This window comes from Mesoplodon densirostris, chromosome 2 (assembly GCF_025265405.1).
Source record: "Mesoplodon densirostris isolate mMesDen1 chromosome 2, mMesDen1 primary haplotype, whole genome shotgun sequence".
In the NCBI taxonomy this organism is placed as follows: domain Eukaryota; kingdom Metazoa; phylum Chordata; class Mammalia; order Artiodactyla; family Ziphiidae; genus Mesoplodon; species Mesoplodon densirostris.
In genome coordinates, this window is record NC_082662.1 from 176,507,413 (window position 1) to 176,529,355 (window position 21,943).

General features: G+C 44.1%; 1 protein-coding gene across 3 annotated transcripts in view; it reads right to left on the reverse strand.

The window, feature by feature from the left end:
- Nucleotides 1–21,943, reverse strand: part of TGFB2 (transforming growth factor beta 2) — an 82,882-nt gene that overhangs the window by 55,097 nt on the left and 5,842 nt on the right. Inside the window, exon 2 of one of the 3 annotated variants that reach the window (XM_060091429.1) lies at nt 12,259–12,342. The exons of the other annotated variants lie outside the window; for them this stretch is intronic. Within the exon in view, the coding sequence (XP_059947412.1) occupies nt 12,259–12,342 (84 nt within the window). The remainder of the gene's footprint in view (nt 1–12,258; nt 12,343–21,943) is intronic. 3 annotated transcript variants of the gene reach the window in all.

Consider the following 21,943-nt stretch of genomic DNA (forward strand, 5'->3'; position numbering starts at 1 on the left):
AGAAAGGGGCACCATTTTCCTAAGAATAAAGAAAACGGAGCACATTCTCTTGGTTTGCTTTGACAGTTAAAGGTGATGGGGAGGCCCGACTTCCCCTGTGGGTGATGGAAGGTCAAGGACTTCCGGGATGACAGCTCGAGTCTGCTGGCACACACCCTTCTTGCTTTGCCGGCCTGGGAACGCGCTGCTCCAGCAGGTAACGGCCAAGTCCAAACAGCAAGCAGGCGACAGCTGTCTCTGCCCTTTGCACACCTGTGTGGCTCCCACCCTCCTTTCATCCCCTCCCCTCTGGCCTCCCTGTGCATTCACAACCCCTGCTGCCGCCTCAGGTCACTTGTGCGTAAGAGCAAGAAGGAAAAAACCCTACAAGATCCATAAGGAATTAAAACCAAGGAGGTGATGGCCTGTGTGGGCCTCAAGATTCACTCTACAGACGATACAGGAGGAAGCCAGTTGTTATCAGTAAGAGAAAGGACACGACTTTTTACTCAGTAGGGCCTTCTGGAGCCTCAGGCCACATCCTCTGGACACATCTCTTCTGTGCACCCATGACCCTGGGAAGAGTTCCTCTCTGGCCACAGTCACCCAAGGCACAGGACAGGACGGGGCTTCCCAGGGGTCAGGAGTGGGGCAAGCCAGACAACACAAGGGGCAGGCAACCGGCACAAGAGTGGGCCTTTCTGTTCTTTGTACTTGAAGAAGCGTAAGCCTCTCTCAATAGAGTCTATGGGGGCAGGTGGTGGGGAGGGAGCAGTAGACTGAATGAATCACAGTGCTGATCGGGGGTGGGGTCGGTCGGGAGGGATGTCCTTGTGGCTAACCACATTTTACTGGGCTTTTTTATTGATTGCAGTTGTATTGAAAGAGACATGACTCAGACATACTATATCCGAAGCCACGTAAAGCACTGGGTTCTAATGGAATTTCAATGTATGAAAACGTCAAGAACTGTACTCTGTAATGTGAAAAGCTTTGCTATCAACACAGACGTCACTTGCTTCTGTCCTTTAACAGCTGAAGGAGATGCTGACTTTCCTATTTCCCTTTTCATACTGAGGCTCTGGCTATTCACTGCTCAGCTACACATATCCATTCTATGTACGATATGGATCAATGTTTTAAAAAGTTGGTTTCCTTGCCCAGTCACCTTGTCTTTGTGTTACCATTGGCCTTGGCTTGTAAATATCATTCAGCAACTTTTTAATGGTTCTGCTTTGTGTAGGGCAGTGGGTGTATCAATTTGTCTTCACAAATAGGCTCTAAGCTACTTGAGGGCAGGGGTAATATAAGAATAACAATAAAAAGAGGAAGAACAATGATAAAAGTAACACTACAAGTGTTGAGGGGCATGCCATCTGTCACATGGCCACCATGATTGTCCCAGTTTGGTGGAAGCTAAGAAACTGAGGCTTAAAGAGGGTGTGTGCCTTATCCAATGTTACATAACTAGAAATAGGGTGCCTCCACTTACACCTACGTTATGTGGTCCCAGTGCCTTCCTCTGGGCTGTCTGTGCTGCCTCTTCTGGGGGGATCCACCCCTACTCTCCTCATTTTTATCCACTCGTGTGATTCAGGCAGCAAGCCCTTGAGGCAGTACATGCTCAGTGAATAGTTATTGAATTAAATTGAATAAAACAGTATTTTCCACATCATTGTTTTCAGGGACAATCCAGGAAGGGATTAAAGTGAAATAACAAGGGAGAGAGATGTACCACTTAGTTGTAGAAATACTTACTAACACACAGAGTTCTTTCAGGCAGGTTCTGAAAGTTTTGAGCCATCCTGATAAGACAAAGAATATCATTCTGTCTTATTTACTTTTACCAATGTTTAAATGATATCTTCAGTATTATTTTCCTCTGACAGAACTTGGTACCACTTTTAATTTTTTCTTAGGCTTTAAAAAAAATATATCACTTGCTTTTCTCAATGTATAACTTGATATTAAAAACATGGGTTGGAATTTCTGGTTTTCCTATAGTTCTCAGACTACAAAAGCAAGAAAAAGTCTTCACAGATCACCTTGAAATAAGTGAATGAATGAATGAATGAATGAATACAAAATATATTCATTCCCTACTACATGCAAGGCATTTTTATGTGTTAATTTCTTTTTTTTTTTTAAAGTACCATTAAGAAGCATTATTTTAAAAAATCAATTCTCACTTTAGAGAAGAGAAAAATGAGGCTCAGAGAGGGTAACTGACTTGCCCAATGTTTCACAGTCAGGATTTTACCCAGGATTCTCCTTTATGCAAAACCTGTATTTTCTATTATATCACAGACTAAGTGTCACCCTCAAGAGTCATCTTTGGCTCATGTATGAGTCACTTTCTTGGCTTATCAGTGGTAGGCTGGGATCAAAAAACCAAAGGTTGACATCCTCACAAAGTTGAAAGGAAGGGACCACCGTCTGTTATAACAAAGCAAAAGAAACAGAGAGGCCCATTATATGAACTCGTCTGTCTAGACAGATGACTAAACAGGGGTCCCCCCAGGGTTAGACTTAAATTTCCTCTGTTCAGCGTGTTGGATATTTAGAAGAAAAAAAAATGCTTAAGGGCTGTAGTACTAATCCAAGCCCTCCTACACTACCCAGAGAGTAGTTTAAAAGTTGTTTCGGTTTCGGTGCAGCCTGCATGTGTTAAAGTTTCAAGCAGAAATTGGATTGAAACAAGAAGAGCCCTAAAAATACTTGTGCTGTCTGGCTGAGGACCCTAGAACACAGGGCCAACTGTCCCACTATAACTCCAGGGACAGCAGTTCGAACTCACAGAGGGAGCAAGTGTTGATCCAGGCGTCCCCGTGGGACCATCCACAACAAGAGTGCATCAAATATAGGCTTGTCTTTCATATGGGCTGGCAAGTAGCTTCACTTGTGTTCTTTCTGTGCCCCCAAGGGCTCTGAATTTTTCCTAATTTATAACATGAAAAATGCTACTGACAGTAAAGAAGAAGTCAGTATCCCTTCATCCAAGCTGAGAGATATAAACAGAGGTTGGTGATAATAAGATGTTTTTAATCCTATTAATATTGCTTTGCTTAGAGTACAAAAACTTTCCCCAGGTGGGAATTAGGAGTTGGCTAACAGACCAAGTGGCCCCATGGAGAAACTGGGAGCAGACCAGTGGACTAAGACATCGCTCATTTCCCAAGAAGTCCTTAGCAATATGCAAGGTGCTATTTCTCTTATGGTCCATATTTGCAAAATTCACTCACTCCCACATTTAACAAATATTTATTGGCTGCCTTGATCTGCAACATTCCTTCATAGGTATGAGGATACATACGAAGGCCTGGAACTGGAGATGGAATTTCTAGGGCCTTGGCCTGGAACCATTCTGATCTTTAATAAGCATTAAAGGATTAATGCAGTAGTCTGAGCAAGAACTCAGATTTACTAGCCAAAAAACAGTTGTTCCTATCTAGGGAGAAAAAAAAAAGAAAAACACCAGGATTTTACACTGCACGGTCCAGTGATTATCCAGTGTGGACAAGAGAATCACATAAGGATGCACCATATTTCATACACGTTCATGTAAGAAGCAACCATTTCCGTTCTTCAAACAGGGAACCCAGAGAATAAAGATGAGCTAAACTCAGAAGCCACTGCCTAATTCCAACACCTGTGTTCAAGCCCTCGGGTTCTGCTGCCTGCTTTGAATTTCCGTAAGTTTTTAGGAGAGAAATACTGGATTTAAAAGAAAAAAAGAAAGCATCCAAACATATCATTTTTCCTTTTTCAGAAAAGAATGATCTCTTTAAAATACAGATACATATTATTCTCACTCAGTGAATTCTCCTTTTCTGACACCTCATCCCCTCACCCCAAATATTCTTGTGTATACTTAAGTTTATCGTCTTAGGGGAGCGATTAGTTGGACCTTTGGAACCAGACAGACCAAGTTTAAGTTCCGGCTCTGCCACTTATTAGCTGTGTGACTGTGGGGAAATTACATGATGTCTGTAAGTCTCGGTTTCCTTACCTGTAAAACTGTGAATAACAGTAGTGTTTATCCTATAGGGCTAATAGAGAAAGATTAGTGCATTGCCAAACATTAAGTATTCAATAACTAATGGCTATCGGTATCATTATTATTCATCTTATTATTACTAAAGCCAGAATCCACCTTTTTTATCTATCAATACCCCCAAGCAGGTATATGCCTTTTCTTCATGCAGAAGTTCACTCATATTAGAACATGGATAGCTAGACAGAAAATCATAGTAGTAAAAGTTATGTAAACCCCCAAAACAGAGGTTCTCAAACCTGGCTGCACATTAGAATGCCCTGGGAAGCTTTTTAAAACTAAAGATGCCAGATCCCACCCCAGACCAACTGGCTCAGAATTTCTGGAGGTGGACCTCAGCCTGAATGTATGTTAAATATCTCCCAGGTGATTCTCATGCCCAGTGAGGTTGAGAATCCCAGCACTGAAACACCCAAGTAGAGACCACAGCCCCGAAGGTCAACACTTCCAATAAAGGATCTGAGTGCTTTGATATCTGAAGCCCAAGTTCAAGTCTTTGCCGTGGTCCCAGCATACCTGTGGGTGAGCTGGTCTTGGTGCTTCCCCTGTTTAGTTTCTGAAAGCCAGTCTGCTCTCTCCCTAACAATAGCACTTGAGTAATCCATCCCTGAAGCCACAGTGGCCTCAGTTCCCACAGGGAGCTGCCCTCCCGCTCTCCTTCCTACACACAATGGACGAGGTAAGTAGCAGCCTTGAGAAAACAAGCAACACAGACAAGGAAAACAGAGAAGCAACCCCTGCCGTGAAGGCGAACACATACGAATCAGCTCCGCTTCAGAGCAAAGATACAATCCAACTGAAGATTAGAAAAATGTGGTCTGACCATTTGGATTTCACAAGGATCCAAAACCAATTTTAAAGTCCAGTCGGTGGACAAAGTTCACATTCAGCAAAACAGCTCCAGTGTTTGCATCATCCACACAACAGGGCAATTCAGAAATACAGATGTCCAGCCAGGGGCAAAACAATGCTTTCATTTTCTTCTGCTCTTTCCCACTGCTGACCCCAAGAGCAGGATGGAAAAGCTCAGCATCTGCTGCTACTAAGAATAGACTGTGGAAATGACAATGAACTTGAAAGCACGGAGTTACCCAGCATACTCAGGGGTGCTCGGAGGGGATGGATGGCTGCCCCTGTGTTGAGAGTGGTACAGAAGATGCCTCAAGCCAGGCAGGGTCATTCTCCGGTTTTCTCACTGGACACAGCAAGAAGGAGCCTGAATCTAAGGCATCGACCCGATAGGTCACTGGCAGGGGACTAAGGTTCAGGTTAGACAGAATTCTAGGGAACCACGTGGTACACGATGTTTAAATCAATTGGCATGGAAATCACACAAGAGAGAGAAGAAACAGGAAAGTCATGGTCCCTCTAGCAAACAGTTAAGCATCTTCAAACTTATAGTCTCATGGAAACTTAGCCTGGATCCTTACTGTGAAGCACATTTATCAGATATTGCTGGGCATGTGAGGACCACAGTGGCAACCGGAGACCCTAAGGCTAAGGGATCTGAGTACATGCTTTGGAGGTAAGCCTGAGCTTCCCTGACATACATAAATTTCACATAACACATCAGGACTTGCTTCCTAAACCTAGTACTACCAACAGTGCCTCTGACACCAAATAAACTTGTCTCGGTTGGAGGAACAAGTCATACATAAAAATGGAGGAGAAGGACATTGATGTCTGTCTTATAAGGCCAACCTACTAATTATTCAGTAAATATCCATTATAAAGCTCCTCATAATTCAACAGATAAAGCGATAGTGTGGCTCCAGCTAAGCCGTACCCACAACACAGACAGTTTTTAACATGGGTGAAATCTTTGTCTTTCCCCAACTCCTGCACCTACACTGTAGTAGACTGTACCATTTTGGTCAAAATGTGGTCTGTCCCTCTCCGCTGGGCCCACGGCCACATGGACCCTTTCTTGTGCCTCTTCCTGTCCTCCTGAAATCAGGCTTGGCCAATGGAATGGGGTGGGGATAACTGTCAAATCTCCTGAGGTCCAGCCAGGAGGTCAGCCTGCCTGGGTTAGATGCTGCTCCCTCAGCCTGTGTCCTGCAATGAAGATGTCATGGAGCACAAGTACAGCCAACCCACACATCCATAGTACATGAGTGAGGGACCAATCATTGTGATATGCCTTCGAGATGAAGAAGAAAAGCTCTACTGACTTTCAGCTTATAAAATAATGTTATATTCCAGAGTCCCATTACACAACAGCACATCGTGGTGTAATGGATTTTATACACCATGGGTCCATTATGTCTCCTGAATGTAACAATTTTGAATAACACATACTTGATATAATGATCTTGCCCTGTTCTCCAGCCTCAGTATTTCACAGCGGGTCTCCTGTAGGAATACATCCAATTTCTCAGAGACTACACTAAGTGCTTCTGCTGTCTCATGATTCATCAAGACGGTAGTCATGCGAGCTCACAGAGGAAGAAAACAACATGAAAGGGCAAATCTTCTCCTTCCAGAAAACTGAAGCAGCTTCCTCGGGCTACTGGATGATGGCCAAACGATCATCCCAAAGGCCATCTTTTCAAGGAGCAAATACCACCTTCCCCAAGAAGGCTCCCTTGACCTCTCTCAAGCAAGTTCAGCAATTCTTCTGACCTCTAAGACCCTTACTAATAATCAACCACATGGTGTTAGCTTCTCAGTTTGGTTTGGTTGGTTTGGTCTGCCTGAGCTCTTCAGTAAGTTGTAGTTCTCCTGAAGTCGGGGACTATGCTCTATGCCTCCATCCAACGGCAACTTCACCCAGCACCTGCATGCACTATAGACTCGGTAGACATGTCTTATACAGATGGATGAAGGGGTCAAATCGACATCCCAGTGTAAAGTCTTGTTGTTCAAGACTTAAACATTAGAATTCAAAGTCTCATCCAAGAGAAATGCTTTTTGACTGATAAGGGACATAGTCTTACAAATTCCATGGCTTATGACCTCATTTCAAAGTTTAGGCAAAGGCATGAGGCACGGCTGGACAGGTCCAAAGACACTTCCAAGCCCAACTTTTCACTTTGCACAGGGAGAGATAGTTTGTCATTCTCCGAGGCCAACTGTGGTCACCTATGAGTTTAGTGCCTTGTGTCCCTGGTCACTGAATCAAGGGTGGCCGTGACTAGGCAGTACAGCAAGTACAGCCTCCAACAGCTGCCATTCTACACTTGTCAGCACAAGACGGGAGACCCAAGAGGTTATTTTCATACACAGAAAGGTGCAAAGATAGCTTCTTTCCTGAAAGGAAGGCGGTGGGTTGCCAATAACTCAGGAGTATTCATTTAAAACAATAAAAAACAAAACAAAACAAAAAACACACAAAAAAACATATTCTATATACAGAACCCACTTGTAGCCTGCCTATCAAATTATCTGCTAAAGAAAGAACTCAGCACGAGGGAGGTCTGGTTGTAGTTCTTGGTGCAGCTTCACCTAGAGATGCAGCTGTGAAGTGCCTTTCCCATGCATTGCCAAGTCCAACTCACTGGGCTTCGTACTCCTCCTTGGTTACCTGTGCACTGTTCTCAGTTTAGCCACAGGAACCCCTTGGCTAGAACCACCCTTCTCTCTATTTTATGCAGAGGAAAAGCCACAGACTTTACAGTGGCTTCCAAGGCCCTACCTGATCCATCATTAACTCTCTAATCTCATCTCCTAGGATAATTTTGATCATCCTTGAGTGTGAAAGGAACGGTACCCACTGCTCCCTCTGCCAGAAATGCTCTTCTCCACATTGTCTCAGGCTGTCCTACGCCCTCCTTCAAGTCTCTGCTTCCATGTCACCCTCTTAATGAGCCCTTCCACGGCCAGCCTACTTTAAATCGCAACTCACCTCCCCATTCCCCCAACGCTGCTTTTCTCCCCTATCGCACTGATCAACTTCTACCATTCTTATCTCGTCTTTTGAACTAATTGTCTATCTTCTTTCTCCAAAATGTGAAGCTCTCCTAGGGCAAAGTTTTCTGCTGTTTTATTCACTGATGGCATCACTAGTGCCTAGATGGATGTTTATTACATAGCGGACAATGAACACTGTGGAGTGAAAGACAGTAGTGTAAGAATGTCTTGCCTTTACCTCTGTCTTCCCACGATCTCTGCATGCACTTGACATTTATCTTAAAACTCGATCTATATTTGTAGTGCACGTAGAGACCTTTTAATGGAAGGCTTGCTGGGAAGTAGAATGAATATGACCAGTCATTCTTTTCCTACTTCAATAGAAAAATGCTTTTTTCCCATTGTTTAAATCTGCAAAGTGATGAGTTCTTATAATATTAATATTTTAAACTTCATGTTTTCTCGTGGTTATTAAGCCTGACCAGTATAATCCTAGGGTGGCTATAAAGTAACCACTGTAGTTAGTGCCTGTTCCTCTGGTGTTAGTTGACTGTTACATTTACCCTTCACCACACAGCAAACAACCTAGTTCTCAAACTGGTAGAAATAACAGAGAAATCACTTGGGGCACAAGGACACTTTCTGGGCATGTTTATAAAAAAAAAAAATAACCATTTTTTTTTTTTTTGGTTTAGTGATACAGACCATGTAGAAGAACTGGCTGCTTCTTTACTTTGATGGTCAAAAACACTATATAATATCCACACTGTATGGCTGGAATCAAAATACTGGATGGTTCCAAAACAACATCAAAATAACAGGAGGTCTAGGGTTGCCCAAAGAAAATACCAAGTAATTTATCATTAACTTTTTCTTTTTAATATCTGGGTCAGATTTTCACCTGCTTGAATACCTCTGGTTGAAAAAAAAAAAACACTATTTGGAAAGCGAAAACTGCAGTTACTTGTGGCTGAGTTTGGCTGAGAGAGTAGAGTTTACATTCCATTGTTGGCGAGATCCTTACCCCATGGAATGTCTCAGAACATGATTCAGGCCACGAAGAGGTCAGCAGTGCTTTGACCAAACACTACCTCAGCGAATTAAACATTATACATTGACTAAGACATTATAACTTATGCATCACTTACACATTATACATTAGTTTCGAAACTTCCCTTCCCAATCCACACTCGAATGGAGGCATTCGCTCCCGTACATAACATCCCAACTAGGCATCCACCCGCCGTGTGATCACTTGCTTGCACATTCAGGGCCTCCTCTGTGGTGCATGGTGAGCAGGGGTTGTGTGTGAGAAGTGTAATTAACCACAGATCTACCTTGATATCTGTATGCATTTGGGGACATGAGGAGCACAGGGTGAAAACTCAGCCACGCTGTGGATTCAAGGTCTCACACTTGCAGGACCAGCTGATCAAACAGAGGCCCCACTGGATCTGCATCCTTCAAGCTGAAGGGCTTCGAGTAAACAGAGCAGCAGAATGAGAGCATCCTCCCCTTAGCGAGGCCTGACTCACCTGTGCTGCCTCTTAAAGGTACAGACTCCTCAGCCCCACCCACCCCAGCGATTCTGACTCCGCAGGCCTGAGATAGGTCAGGGAATCTGCTTCTGATGACCCTTCGGGACATACAAATGCAGGCCACACTTTGAGAAGCCCATCTTTAAATCTGAACTAAGCTAACAAAAGAGCATCGCGCTCAGTAAATACTTGAAGAACGAAGCTAAATTTCCCTTCGTGACTTCTAACCCATTTCTTCATAGTGAGACTGTCTCGGCTGCTTGTCTTCTGGATTCTTCTATCTCAGGAGAAAAACCTTCAGGCAGGCTCACCTCATCCTAACCTACATTTTTGGGGAGAGTGAACTTAAAGGGAGAAAAATTACGCAGCAGCCACATGGGCTGTGAGGGGCAAGGACTATTTCTTCCTCCAGGCCATTTGATGTAAAGCTGATGAAGCATCAGCGCTGCCAATCCAAGCATGGGTGTCAGGACACATAGTGATAACTACACCCAGTTAGAGATGGAGGGAGGAAAGCCAGAGGCGCCACCGGCCCCCGCCCTCCCTGCGGCCACTCCCAACATCTCCTTGGAATGGAGAGGCGGTTCACACAAGGTGACAGGGATGGCCCTCGAGACGCTTGGCACGAGCCAGGCTCCACTTAACGAGTGTTCAGAATCACAGTCAGCATGGAGAAATTCACCCTGACCCTGGACGCCTGCCCCTTGGCATCCGCTCACTTACATTTTTACTCAATTACTATTTCTAAGAACAGAGACAAAAAAAAAAAAAAATGCAGAGCCCCACTGCTCAGCAGTCTTGAATGGAAGGTCTGGAAGGGTCCACAGGGTTTCCTCCCAGGAGGGAAGCTGGGTGGGGAGGGAGAGGCTCCCACGATAGGGAATCTGTGCGTCTCTCTCCCCCATGCTGGCCACACCCTCCGAGACACTCCTGATTTTCCCAGACTCAGGAGGGGCAGGGTGGGTTTCCAGTGTTTTTTCACCAAAGAAATAGGGAAGCTTGCGGGCGATTAAATGACTGAAAATAACCCCGAGGGAGAAGGCGTGTCTGAGGCCAAGAAGTAGGGGAGGCCTCTCCACTTATTTCCTATGAGAAGAAAACATGAAAAGGAAATGAATCCAAAGTAGTAGGTAAGAGAATTATAAAATGAATGGGATGGGATTCCAAAGGGAAAGCAAAAAGAAGGGCAAAAAAATAAAATAAAAGAAGTTTGGGGTCCGTGTGGTGGAGGGCACCAGGGCCAGACCTGAATTCAGATTGTGGTTCTGCCCCTTTTGCTAGCTCGATGACCAAGGACAAGGTATTCACCTCTCCAAGCCACAGTTTCCTGTGGGGAAAAATGGGGATGTCACACTCGCCCTCCCCACCTGCCCACCCAGGATGACGTGCCTTAAATACCAGGGACGTAGGGGGTAGTCAACAAATGTTTTCCTTCTCTCATCCCTTTCCCTTGTCATTTCCAAAAAGCTGGTGAGACCAAAAAAAAAAAAAAAAAAAAAAAAAAAAAAAAAATCAGACAATTAACTCCTTGGTTTAGACAGTGAAATAAAATACACATTTAGAGATGGAAAACCAAACATAATCTTCCTCAAAAAGGGGAACTTTAAAAGCATGGATCAAGCCATTCCCTCTTTTGATTCACATAGCAGCTTCTAGCCACTCTGAGGCCTTCTGTACTAAAATAAATGTATATTCTCAATAGAATCAGTTTTTGTTTTTCTTTCTTTTTTTTTAGGAAAGCCCAGCTTAGGCCACTGTAAATAAACTATTTCATTTCTTGATTCCTTGATTCCTAAGAAGCAAGGTTAGGCATGGTAAAGTTCATGGTAGGATAACCCAGTGAGTCAGACATCTACTGGGGTAATAAAAACATTTCTCTTGTCCTTATTTGGGACCTCCACCTGCATTTAGAATCAATATAATCCATGCTTCCTCAGGGCCTCAAAAGTGCAGCGGGAACCAACGCCAGGGTGGCGAGTCCATTTCCTCCCTTCCTGAATGGATCAGGGTACAACCTGGGCCAGAGTTCTTGAGTGTCAAGGTCATCTAAGACCTGTTCTTTGCTGTGGTCTCATGGCCCAGCATACAATAAAAGATGGCACTCAATCAAAGCTGGATAAATTGATTAATGTTCCAAATCAGAAAGGGGTGAGACCTCCGGCTTCGGTGGCCCCCGACCTAACACGTGGCCCTAGCTCTGAGGAGTCTGCACTTCTTCTGAGGGTCAGGGCGAAGTGGCAAGCTCCCAGGTTCAGTCAACTGAAGCCTTGACCATGACCACCGCATTCTCTCATGCAACCCATTAATGGCAACGTAAAGGTCACAATGATCAGCATATGTTTCCCACAGGCCTCCCTCTAGAACTTCAAAGGAGAGAAAATCTCCTTCCTCCCTTTCAGTTCAGTACCAGAAACATTAATTGAGCCATTGCTATGTGCCAGAAACAAGAACATAGATTCAAATAAGATACCAAAAAAGGACCCTTGACATTCTGGCCATACCATTCAACCCTCCAGAGAGTATCCTCCCAGGGGGTCAAGAGATCAATCTGTCAAATCCCTCATTAACCCCTGGATCACACACATCTCATTGACCCACAATCCATTCTTCCCCATACTGCAATCAAGTCATCATATCACTTCAAAGCATTCATGAGTCTTTCTCATAGAAACTCTGACTACAAAGTTGGGGGCACCTGGGTGACTGTCCAGCTACAAGGCTGCACTTCAGAATTCTATTTTGCCTCTGACAAGTTCCCCCCAGGAGACACACACTAAAGATGGGCTGGCTATCACTACGTCAAACGAGGTATATAAAGCAGACGAGTGTACTCACCAAGGTACCCACAGAGCACCTGGGGCTGTCTGTAGCACAAGCTGCCCACTGAGCCAGAGGGTGTTGTAACAACTGAGCAGACAGCTAGGAGTTTTAAAAAGCACAGTCATTAGCTATTTTACTGAGGAGAAGCCTTGTACAGAGCTATACAAAGATTCAACGCAGAAGAGGGACTCAATGAACTTACTTATCATTCCCCCAGAAATAGAAGGTCCCCCCTACTCAGGGCCAGGGGACTAGGCAGGAGGGATCTTTGGGGGATTGTGGATTCTCGCCTCAGATCTTTTGGCATCCCTTAACCAGCAGTCAGTTTCCTGAATTCAGCGTTCCCTTTAACACACATTCTAGTGCTAAAACAGCAATGTACAATTTATATACGGAAATGGTAAAATAAATATCTTGACTTACATTAAAGATGAATAAGAAAGGCCTTGACCTCTTTGACAAAAGACAGACTGCCTATTAAGAGTAAAACTCTGATTTTCATTTGGTTGGCCTCGATTTCAGTTTTCTTAAAACCACCTGTCATCATTTCTAACCAGCACATGAAAACTTCTTCTCCAGTGAACAAAAATCCGAGTGTATATTGCTTTGGGGCTGCTTAGCTGCAGTTTAAAAATCTAGGGCTCCTTGGAATGCATGAAAATATCTTCTGTGATAGTTTTGACATCCTGAAATTCTGAACTTTGCTTTTTTTAAAGTAAAGGTAGCAACTAGATCTTGTATATTGCCCACCATATTCTTATAAACGAAAATACACCAAAAAATACCTCCAGCTAAAAACATTGCTGAGTGTTCAAAGGCTATCCTATCTGTGATAGAGTCAATAATAAATATCAGATTTTTGCATGAGAAGATGTGGATGGACACACTGCTCTGTCATTAGTTTCCTGGGAATCTCTGGACAAGTGCCTTGATGTACCCAAGCCTCTGCTGCTATAAAATGAAACTGACCTCATGTTACCCCTGAGGGTTTTTGAAAGACTGAAATGAGATATTTAAAAGAAACTGAGAAATAAAAGATGCTCAAGGGATGTAATAATATTAGTTATCTAACTTATTTGATAGATTAACCCCTGACGGCCTTCTAGGTCTGCATGAATATACCTCTTTCCCAGCTCCTTACACCAATTTAAAGTCCATGCACCTTCCATTCACCTAGGGCATGTCTTCCAGAAGTAGCATGGCCACTATTTATACCTGACTTGAAAACTTCTTTGGACAAAAGACAAAGGCCTTGTGGATTCCCTCCCACCCCATACACACACACCCCCTTTTTTTTTTTTTTTTTTTGCCAGATTTGTACTTTTATCTCTCAACTTTAAAACAGATAAGGAAGACTTTTTCCATGGCCTGTAACTTACCATCTCCAATATTCAGCCCACTAACAAGATCCCAGGGACCTATATTCACACTTGTGTGGATTCCACCTTCCAGTCAAAACCCCTTTAATTGAGATGCGGCATCTACGTGGCCTGAATGGCCTGGAAGACGAAGGCCCAACACCCAGGTCTTGGTAACACGCTGCTATCATGTTGCCACCATATGCTGTTACCAGCTGACATCTGCTCACACATGTTCTCACCAATAAGTAACCATGTTGTTTATTTTTAGAGCCCTCTCCACAGCCTCACAGAGAGAAAATTCCCTCACATCACCCGTCAGCAAAGACAGGAAGCTACAGACTGGGTATAAACTGTTTGTCACAAGATCAGCAAGGCACACAATGTCTTCTCATTCAGATCTGACCTCTAAAAAAGAGATGCTGAAGTCATCTTCAATAAAAATCTCAAGGAACGGAACCAGAGACGGGCAGGGTACGCAAAGCATCGCTTGGTTAGCAATGCTTTCTCTTCAGACTAGGGCCCTGTGCACTACTTGGGGGGATTTCACTCCTTTTCCTGGGAAACAGCACCTTCTTCAGGCCAGTGGGTGTTGTGGTGCCAAAGAGGGATGTTTCTATTACCGGAATCCAGATCCCTGAAATCACCCCAGGTCACCGGGGTCAAACAGAAGTCTGTGGGGAAACAAGGCAAGCTAACTGTCATCATCTGTCGTTTCCAACTTGCAGCCCTCAGGTATTCACCTTTGGTTTACTCTCTCTCTGCCATCAAGCTACAGTATTAAAATGCTTTCTTTCCTCCTCTTCCTTTTTCTGTTTGTTTGTTTTGTTGGTTTGTTTGTTTTTAAGCAGGACCAAAGAACAGGCTGCTCTGGTGCTGATCCAGTGCCTCTGAAGTTAAGCCCATGAACTGGATGCAGATAAATGATGCGAATAGGGATGATTTAGGCCAAAGAAAGTAACTGTTAGTTTTTGTAAAAATCAACTTTCAACATCTATGTGTTTGAAGTGGCACTGTGGTATGCATACTTTTTCATATCAGTAAGTTTGGGCGTCCATGTGAAATGCTTTTTAAAAGATGAAACCCTATGAAAAATCTGAGACATGAATAGTCCTAGAGAAATAAAAATTTTTAGAATGACCTGGGCACTTGGTCATGAATAATGGGGTACTCATATGGCTCACATAAGTCATAAGAGAAAAACAGTCCTGGAATTAAAATTTTGCATGGATCATTTACAAAATAACTAAGAAACAATGAAGCTAACTCTAAAAGTGTTGGGACTCATTTTTGCCTGTGATGACACAGCTAAGAAATAAAGCAACAAAACCCAAATACACGGTGTTTCCAGAGTGAGTTTCTGAACTACCTGCTTGGGAATCACCTGGCCTTCTTGTCAAGAGGCAGCTATCTGGAGCTCACCTTAAAACTACAGGATAATAATCTTGGGAATTCCCTGGCGGTCCAGTGGTTAGGACTCCGCGCTCTCACTACCGAGGGCCCGGGGTTCAATCCCTGGTCGGGGAACTAAGATCCCGCAAGCAGCACAGTGCGGCCAAGAAAAACAAAACAAACAAACAAAAACTACTGAATAATAATCTGGATGGAGGGTAGCAGGCAAAGGTTTGGGAATCCACACATAGCACTCCAGGTGATTCTTTTGCTTGGTAAAATTCAAGAAGCACTGGTATAAGCCTTTGTGACTTAGAGGTTAGAAAGGCCTTTTACAAAAAGCTCGTCTGAACTCAAAACAAGCCAACCAGGTGGATCACAGAGAAACCGTTCTCTCCTAAGAGTTGCCTGTTCTGAGTAACGGTTTTATGTAGCGTGAAAGCGTCTCTCAGAGAGAAAGCCATTCTTAACGCAATGATAGCTTAAGCAGAATTAAATGTCATTAAAAATGCTGCAGTGAACTCCACATCAAATTGGTCCTGCCCCTCAACCCCTCCCCAGCCCTTCACCCAAACATCCTCCACACAGACACCATCTCTCTGATAACAGCAACTCTGGAAGTGGGTACTGTCATTTCCTCCCAGCACTGGACGACCGTGAGTTTCTACTCCACTTAGGGAATTCCCAGCAAATGTTACTGAGAAAGGGCAAACCGTTGATCCCCAGTGTCTAAGGACTCGGGGTCAGCTTGGCTCAAGACCCTCTTTCTAGAATCCTGATACAATTGCCAAAGAATGAATGACATTAGACATGACCTTATACACATAGTTTCATTACTGTTGGTGATGTTTTCTGACAGTGGAATCCTTCTGAAATATTTCTCTCTACAAGACAAACCAGCACCTGCCACCTAATTCCATGGAGGAGAAAAGCAAAAGTTGAGTAGGTGAAACAGCGTTCGCTCAGGAGTGGGTTGCTTCACAGATGTGACCAGTGAACTCTACTAATACGCTTAACAACCTAAAGCTTGACACTCCGGGGAGGTACACATGAATGACTAAGATACTATTCAGATCAAAATGACTGTGTAATAGACATATGTCAGGGTGAGAACTGCTGCCTTAGAACCTGACGTGACAGCCATGATTCTCCTTTGGTTCTGCCCGGCTACTTCCGGGTAAAAGCTCCTACCTCTGCTTCTCTCTCCTTAACTTCCAGAGCCCCGGATGCTAAGGTGTGAACTTGGATGTAGAAACACTTCCCCAACCGAAAACCCTGACAGACCTCCAAGTGGGCAGTTCCTTTACCAAATCATCCGTCTTCTACAAAGAAATGTCCTCAGTCTGTGATTTTCCTTTTTTTTCTCCTTCTAAAGTCGAATCAGAATAAGTCACCCACCTTCCCCCTCCGCCACCAGCCCCCATTTTGGCCTTTCTCAGCCAGCAACTGAGTTATAGGAGTTTATTATAAAGTAAGAAGAAACAACTTCAATGGCATTGTCATTAAGTTGTGAAAATGAGATTAAGTCAATGGATAGGGAAATAAATGACCCTATAAGAAGAACCCCCCCCCCCAGTGGAAGGAGTGACAAAGGGACGGCTACAAGTGGTCTAGAGAGAATAACTCCTGATGAATTTGGTCTAAGAAGTGTTGAATTCCCAATACTGAAATGACTCCAAAACTTAAACATTAAATTTCCCAGAAAATTCCCATTTATGGGCAATAATATATTTCAGCGCTCTTAAAATGCATTAAAAAATATGGTCTTCTCTTTTAGATAGTGCTTCCCCCGAGATCTGCAAAGACCAGTGGACTTCTGATCGTTTCAATTTCTTTCTCAAAACCGAACTGTGCATTCTCGTTCACAAGCTGAAGTAACAAATAAGGATTCTTACAACAGCCTGAAGTTATGAATGAGCAGTTATTTGTGAACTAGCTTGTCAAGACAGATGTGGTATTTGTCAGTGTGGTGTGGGTTAGATAGCAAAAGCCAAATGAACGGAGCGCCAAGGTCAAAGTCACAACATTTTTCTTTTTCTTCCTTGAGACTGGAAAGATGCTACAGCACTTCCTGAAACAAACATCTCCAAAAAAGCAGCCTTGCTCTCCAACAGCTGCCCCATGACTCTCCTTTCAGAAACACCACGTCTCTCCCTCAGGAACGTCCTGCTTCCTAATTACTGACATGGAGGCCGCGAGGAAGGCCCGAAGGGAGAGTGACAGTCTCTCTGTGGACAGAGATGTGTGCGGCATGCCAGTGTGAGAGCAAACAGCTGCCCGGGGAGGTTGGAAATGCATTTGAACTATTTTCAGAAGGTCTGGGCTTTGTAACACCCAGAAAGCATTTTCCATTTGCTTTAAGTTCCTCAAGTTGTTGTGATTAAAGGAACATCTAAGCCCCACATTTTTGACTTATCAGGCAGAACCAAATCCAAGGGCTCATTTTTGAGAATGAAGGGATGGGGGCTGGTCCACACAGAGGAGCTTTCTGGGCACCAGCAGTCTTTCCCTCCTTGTAACAGACGCTAAATCCAGTAAACTCAATTCCTCTAGGACGGCAACGTCTTCTCATACCAATGAAGTGGTTTTACTCGGTCGCCCCGGGAAAGCCAGGATGCTACCCCACACAGAGAGCATTCTGCTCTATTAACAGCTACCCTGGACCTAGTACGGCCTCTCCTCTCTGACATCACCTCCTAAGTTTTCATTTCCTCCTCAAATCCTCTGTGGTGACTCCTCCACTACCCTCTCCCCTTCCTCCCATCCATCCTCCTCTGGGAGACTTCTACCCCCTAATGGCATTTTGCTGCTAAAGTCTGTTTTTAAATGAGTCGCCTGACAGCGAAGAAACTGCTGTGGCTGGTGCCTGGTCATGGAGATGCAGGGAGGTCCAAACGTCCTGGCTTCCTTCTCAACAGAGCCTCTTCCCAGGGGAGCGGGTGAGACAGGGGGCCTGGGAGGAGGGGCTGCGCCAGCCCAGAGGCACGTTGCCCACAAGTCCCTTCTGCATGTTAGACTTTTCTGAGCAATACCCTCCCCCCATCCTTTGTTGGATTTCAGCCTTTAAGGCCCAGAAAGATAAAGAGGTGAGTGCTATGTGACTCATACATGTACTCAGAGAGATCCGTTAAAATAACTTTAAACATTTTTTTCCCTAGAAATGTAAAGGCCCTTTGAAACAACTGGTAACATCTTGAGATGTCAAAAAAAAAATCAAAACTGGATATGAATGCACTGAGCATGCACAGCAAGACACTCCAGCTGGGAGGAATCCATGGTGCGGACCTCCTGCTTCTGGTGCCAGAGGTGGCGATTACTCGTCGGAGGCTCTTAAAGTTTACTAAATAGAAACGTTTTCTGAGGGCAGATATCATGCTCCCACTTAATTTTATTTTCGATGTGCTTCTAGGACATAGCACTCTGCTACATGCACATGGACCACTATTCTCCCAATCCACAAATATTTATGTGACTTCACTGATTTTACATATTTTTCATATTTTCATACCTCTCAAATCCTGGTGCCCTCTTAGAATCAATGGCACATTACAATTAATCGGCAATGATATTTCTTTTTAAGTGGCATATAAAATAATGGTGCACTGTAAAATCAACAGCGTTTGAGATTCAGTGAATGACAGCTGCCATGTAAAGCAAGCCTATTAAGTGCCAGAAGCAGCTGCACTTGGCCTTTCTCTGCATGTCATCATCCATCCTCTACAACCCTAGGGGCAGATATCATCTTCTTCATCGTTACAGGTGAACAAACTGAGATCAGCTTAAGTGCAGGGGCTTCGTCCTGGTCACCAAGCCAGTGATGGCAGAGGTAAGACCTGAATTCAGCAGGAAGCAGCTTAAATGTCAATGAGGCAGATTTAATAACTTGCACGGAGACAGCCAAGTTGCTAACCCAAACAAGACCACATGTTAACAACTGCCATTGGCCTGGAGTAGGACTTCTTGTCTTTGATGCTCCCTCTTCCCTTTCAGCCTCTGAGATTCCTCTGGTGCAATTCCCTTTTATTTATTCTCTTTCTTTTACTTCTTGGGGCTGTCTGGCTCTCAAGTCTGTGCTCACTGTACAACACCATCCTGCCTTCCTCAATAAATTAATTTTCTGTGAGAGACAAGACGAATCACCCATCAATCAAATTTATAAACATTTTGTGAAGCAAATGGTTGTAGTTCAAGATCAAGACCAGGAGACTTGAGAAATCACAAATTTTGTATCAAACAAGTGCAGAGATAAAAGTGGAAGAATGTGTTAGAGGCAAGAAGAGAGACCCAGGGTGGTAGGAAAGGCTTCTGAAGTATATTTCCTTCTGGAGGGAAAGAATGCAGAGCTTCTATGAATGTAATTCCTGCCAGGTGAGGACAGTCACCACCCTTTCATGGAGGGGCTGTATCATTTTGCAAGAGGTCAGGAGAAGTCATGCTCTCCATTTCCTGGTCTCTATTTGGGGCCTCTATTACTTGTGGTACCTAAAAGTCTGACTTCCAGTAAGACATCGCTGATAGAAATCGTTATAGCCATGTCCTCATACGTCACAGGGAAAATACCAGTCTGGACCGTATAGGGTCAGTTTTGAGTGTGAAATAAGTGCACGCATGTAAAATATTTAAAACTATGCTTGGCACATAGTATGTACCCGATGAGGGTTAGCTTTCATTATCATCATTATCACCATCATTTTCATTTTTATCTGCAAAACTGGAAACAGGAACTGAATGGTTCTGAGAAGCCTGTGTTGCCTTCAGCACAGGGACAAGTTCCATCAGGAACGCTGTCCCCAATAACGGAGGTGAGTCGATTTCTGTCTCTCCATATCTCCTGGTCCTAATGATTTGAACTCTTGATCCTTCTTCTGGTAACTCAATCTTATTCTCTAAAGGGAAATGCTCATTCCTTTATTAAGCATTGATGGAGCAACAACAATGTGCTGTAAGAACATAGATAAGTCAGAGTGGGTTCTGAGGCAGTTTACAAACCAACGAAGAAGACAGGTCAGGACACAGCTAGATTTTACCTACAGCAAAAGAAAAGAGGCTGAGCTAGAGATGAATATCAGTATTGTGAGAGTGCAGAGGAAGAGCTACTTACATAGGACAAAGAACATCAGCGAAGGTTTCATAAGGAGATGGTACGAACTAAACCTCGAAGGACATTTAAAGGTGTTAGAAGATGGATCTCTAAGTGGAAGAAATGACATAAACAAAGGGCGGGAGGCACAGAAATAAAGGGCCCATTTGGGTAAAGGCAAAGAGGGTGATCTGGCTGGAGTGTAGTTTTCTTGGGGGGATTTAGTTGGGGGGCTGCTGAGCAAGGAGGAGGGGCCTGACCCTGAAAGGTCTTGGATATTATCTAAGACATCTGAGATCTTACCTACGAAGCCTAAATTCTCAAGGCCTCCCTGTATGAGGATTAGATAGTGCTGGGCATGCTGGATTACCAGCCCTGCCAATCTCTGTTCCCAGCTCCTTAGGTGGCAAAGGTCACCTAAGGACCAATCCGAGTGAGCCAGGGAAACAGATCCACTGAGTGGAACTTACTAGGAAATGAGTGAGTTGTTGGTCCCGAGACATCCCGGGCTACTGGTGGGAGTGGTCCCCAGGGCATCACTTTTAATCATATTGGAATATCTCTAAAATATCTCCTTTTAATATCTCATAATCAATGGCACATTATAGTCAATTGTCAGTGATATTTCTTTCTCTGTGGCACATAAAATAACAGTGCACCTTAAAATTGATGGTGTCTGAGAATCAATGCTTAACAGCTGGCATGCAAAGAAGGTCTACTAAGTGCCAGAAGCAGAGCCCAGGACTTCTTTACACAGGTCATGGTCAGTCCTTTGCAACCCTAGGAAGCCAGCATCTTCTTCATCTTTACAAGTGAAGAAATGGAGCCATGGTTGAATGAAGTTCACCACCCTACACACAGATATTCCAGAAGAGAGAAGAACAAGAAGGCAATTTAGAGCCTGTGGGGAATTGGTCAAGGGGGAGTGCTGATGCAGAGTCAAGGCCACCAAGCCAATCCGGAAGCAAGGTAGTGGTCACAGTGCAGTGCAGTTCTAACCTATCAGAGGTTGGAAAAGAAACAAAACCAATGACAACCACCAAAACCCACTTGTGACTGCAGCATGAGGCGAATTTCTCCCCAACATAGGATGGAAACAAGCTTTTCAGTCTAAACAAACCCATCAGAGAATCCCTAGCATGTGATTAAATTGAAACTACCTGGAGAACATTGAATTCCTAGGTTAAAAAGTATCTTTGTTTAAAAAATATTAAAAACCCAAAGCACACCATATGGTTTCAAAATGACAATGGAAACGCTTGTTTATCTCGGCCAGAGGCACATTTCATCAAGCTGTTCAGAATCTGCAAAGTGGATCCACCCTTCGGCAGGCAGTCGGGCTGCCTAAGGAGAGCGAGCACATCTGGCAAATCCACATCCTCTCTCCAGGATCCCTCAGGACCGGAAATGCTACATCAAGAGAGCTGACAGGGCTGTTTCCAGAGCTCTTCCCTGCAGGCTCTTTGCTCCCGGCTCACCTTAATCCTGAACCTGTAAAGGGCTGGGGGTGGCGGTGGGGAGGGAGGAGTCCCCCCAGAATCCCACCTCGGTGGTCAGCTTGTACGTCTCTCCCAGGGCCAGGCTCTTCCACTCTATTTTCCCTAACCTTCTAAAAATGCAGCTTGAAGTGTGTTGTAATCTCTGGGCAAAGGCCTAGGAGTCAGTGACCTCCTTTGTTCTAACCCAGATTTGATATGGGATCAACAGTGAGTCATTAGCCCTTTTCTCACATCTCAGTTTCCTCTAGGAAACAGGATCTGTCATTCTTTCATATCTTTTTATATGAAAGATGCTGTGACTGGGTTACATCAGCATCTCTTCACCAGGGAGAAGGCATCATTCAGAAAGTGCAGCTCCTTGAGTAGACCCC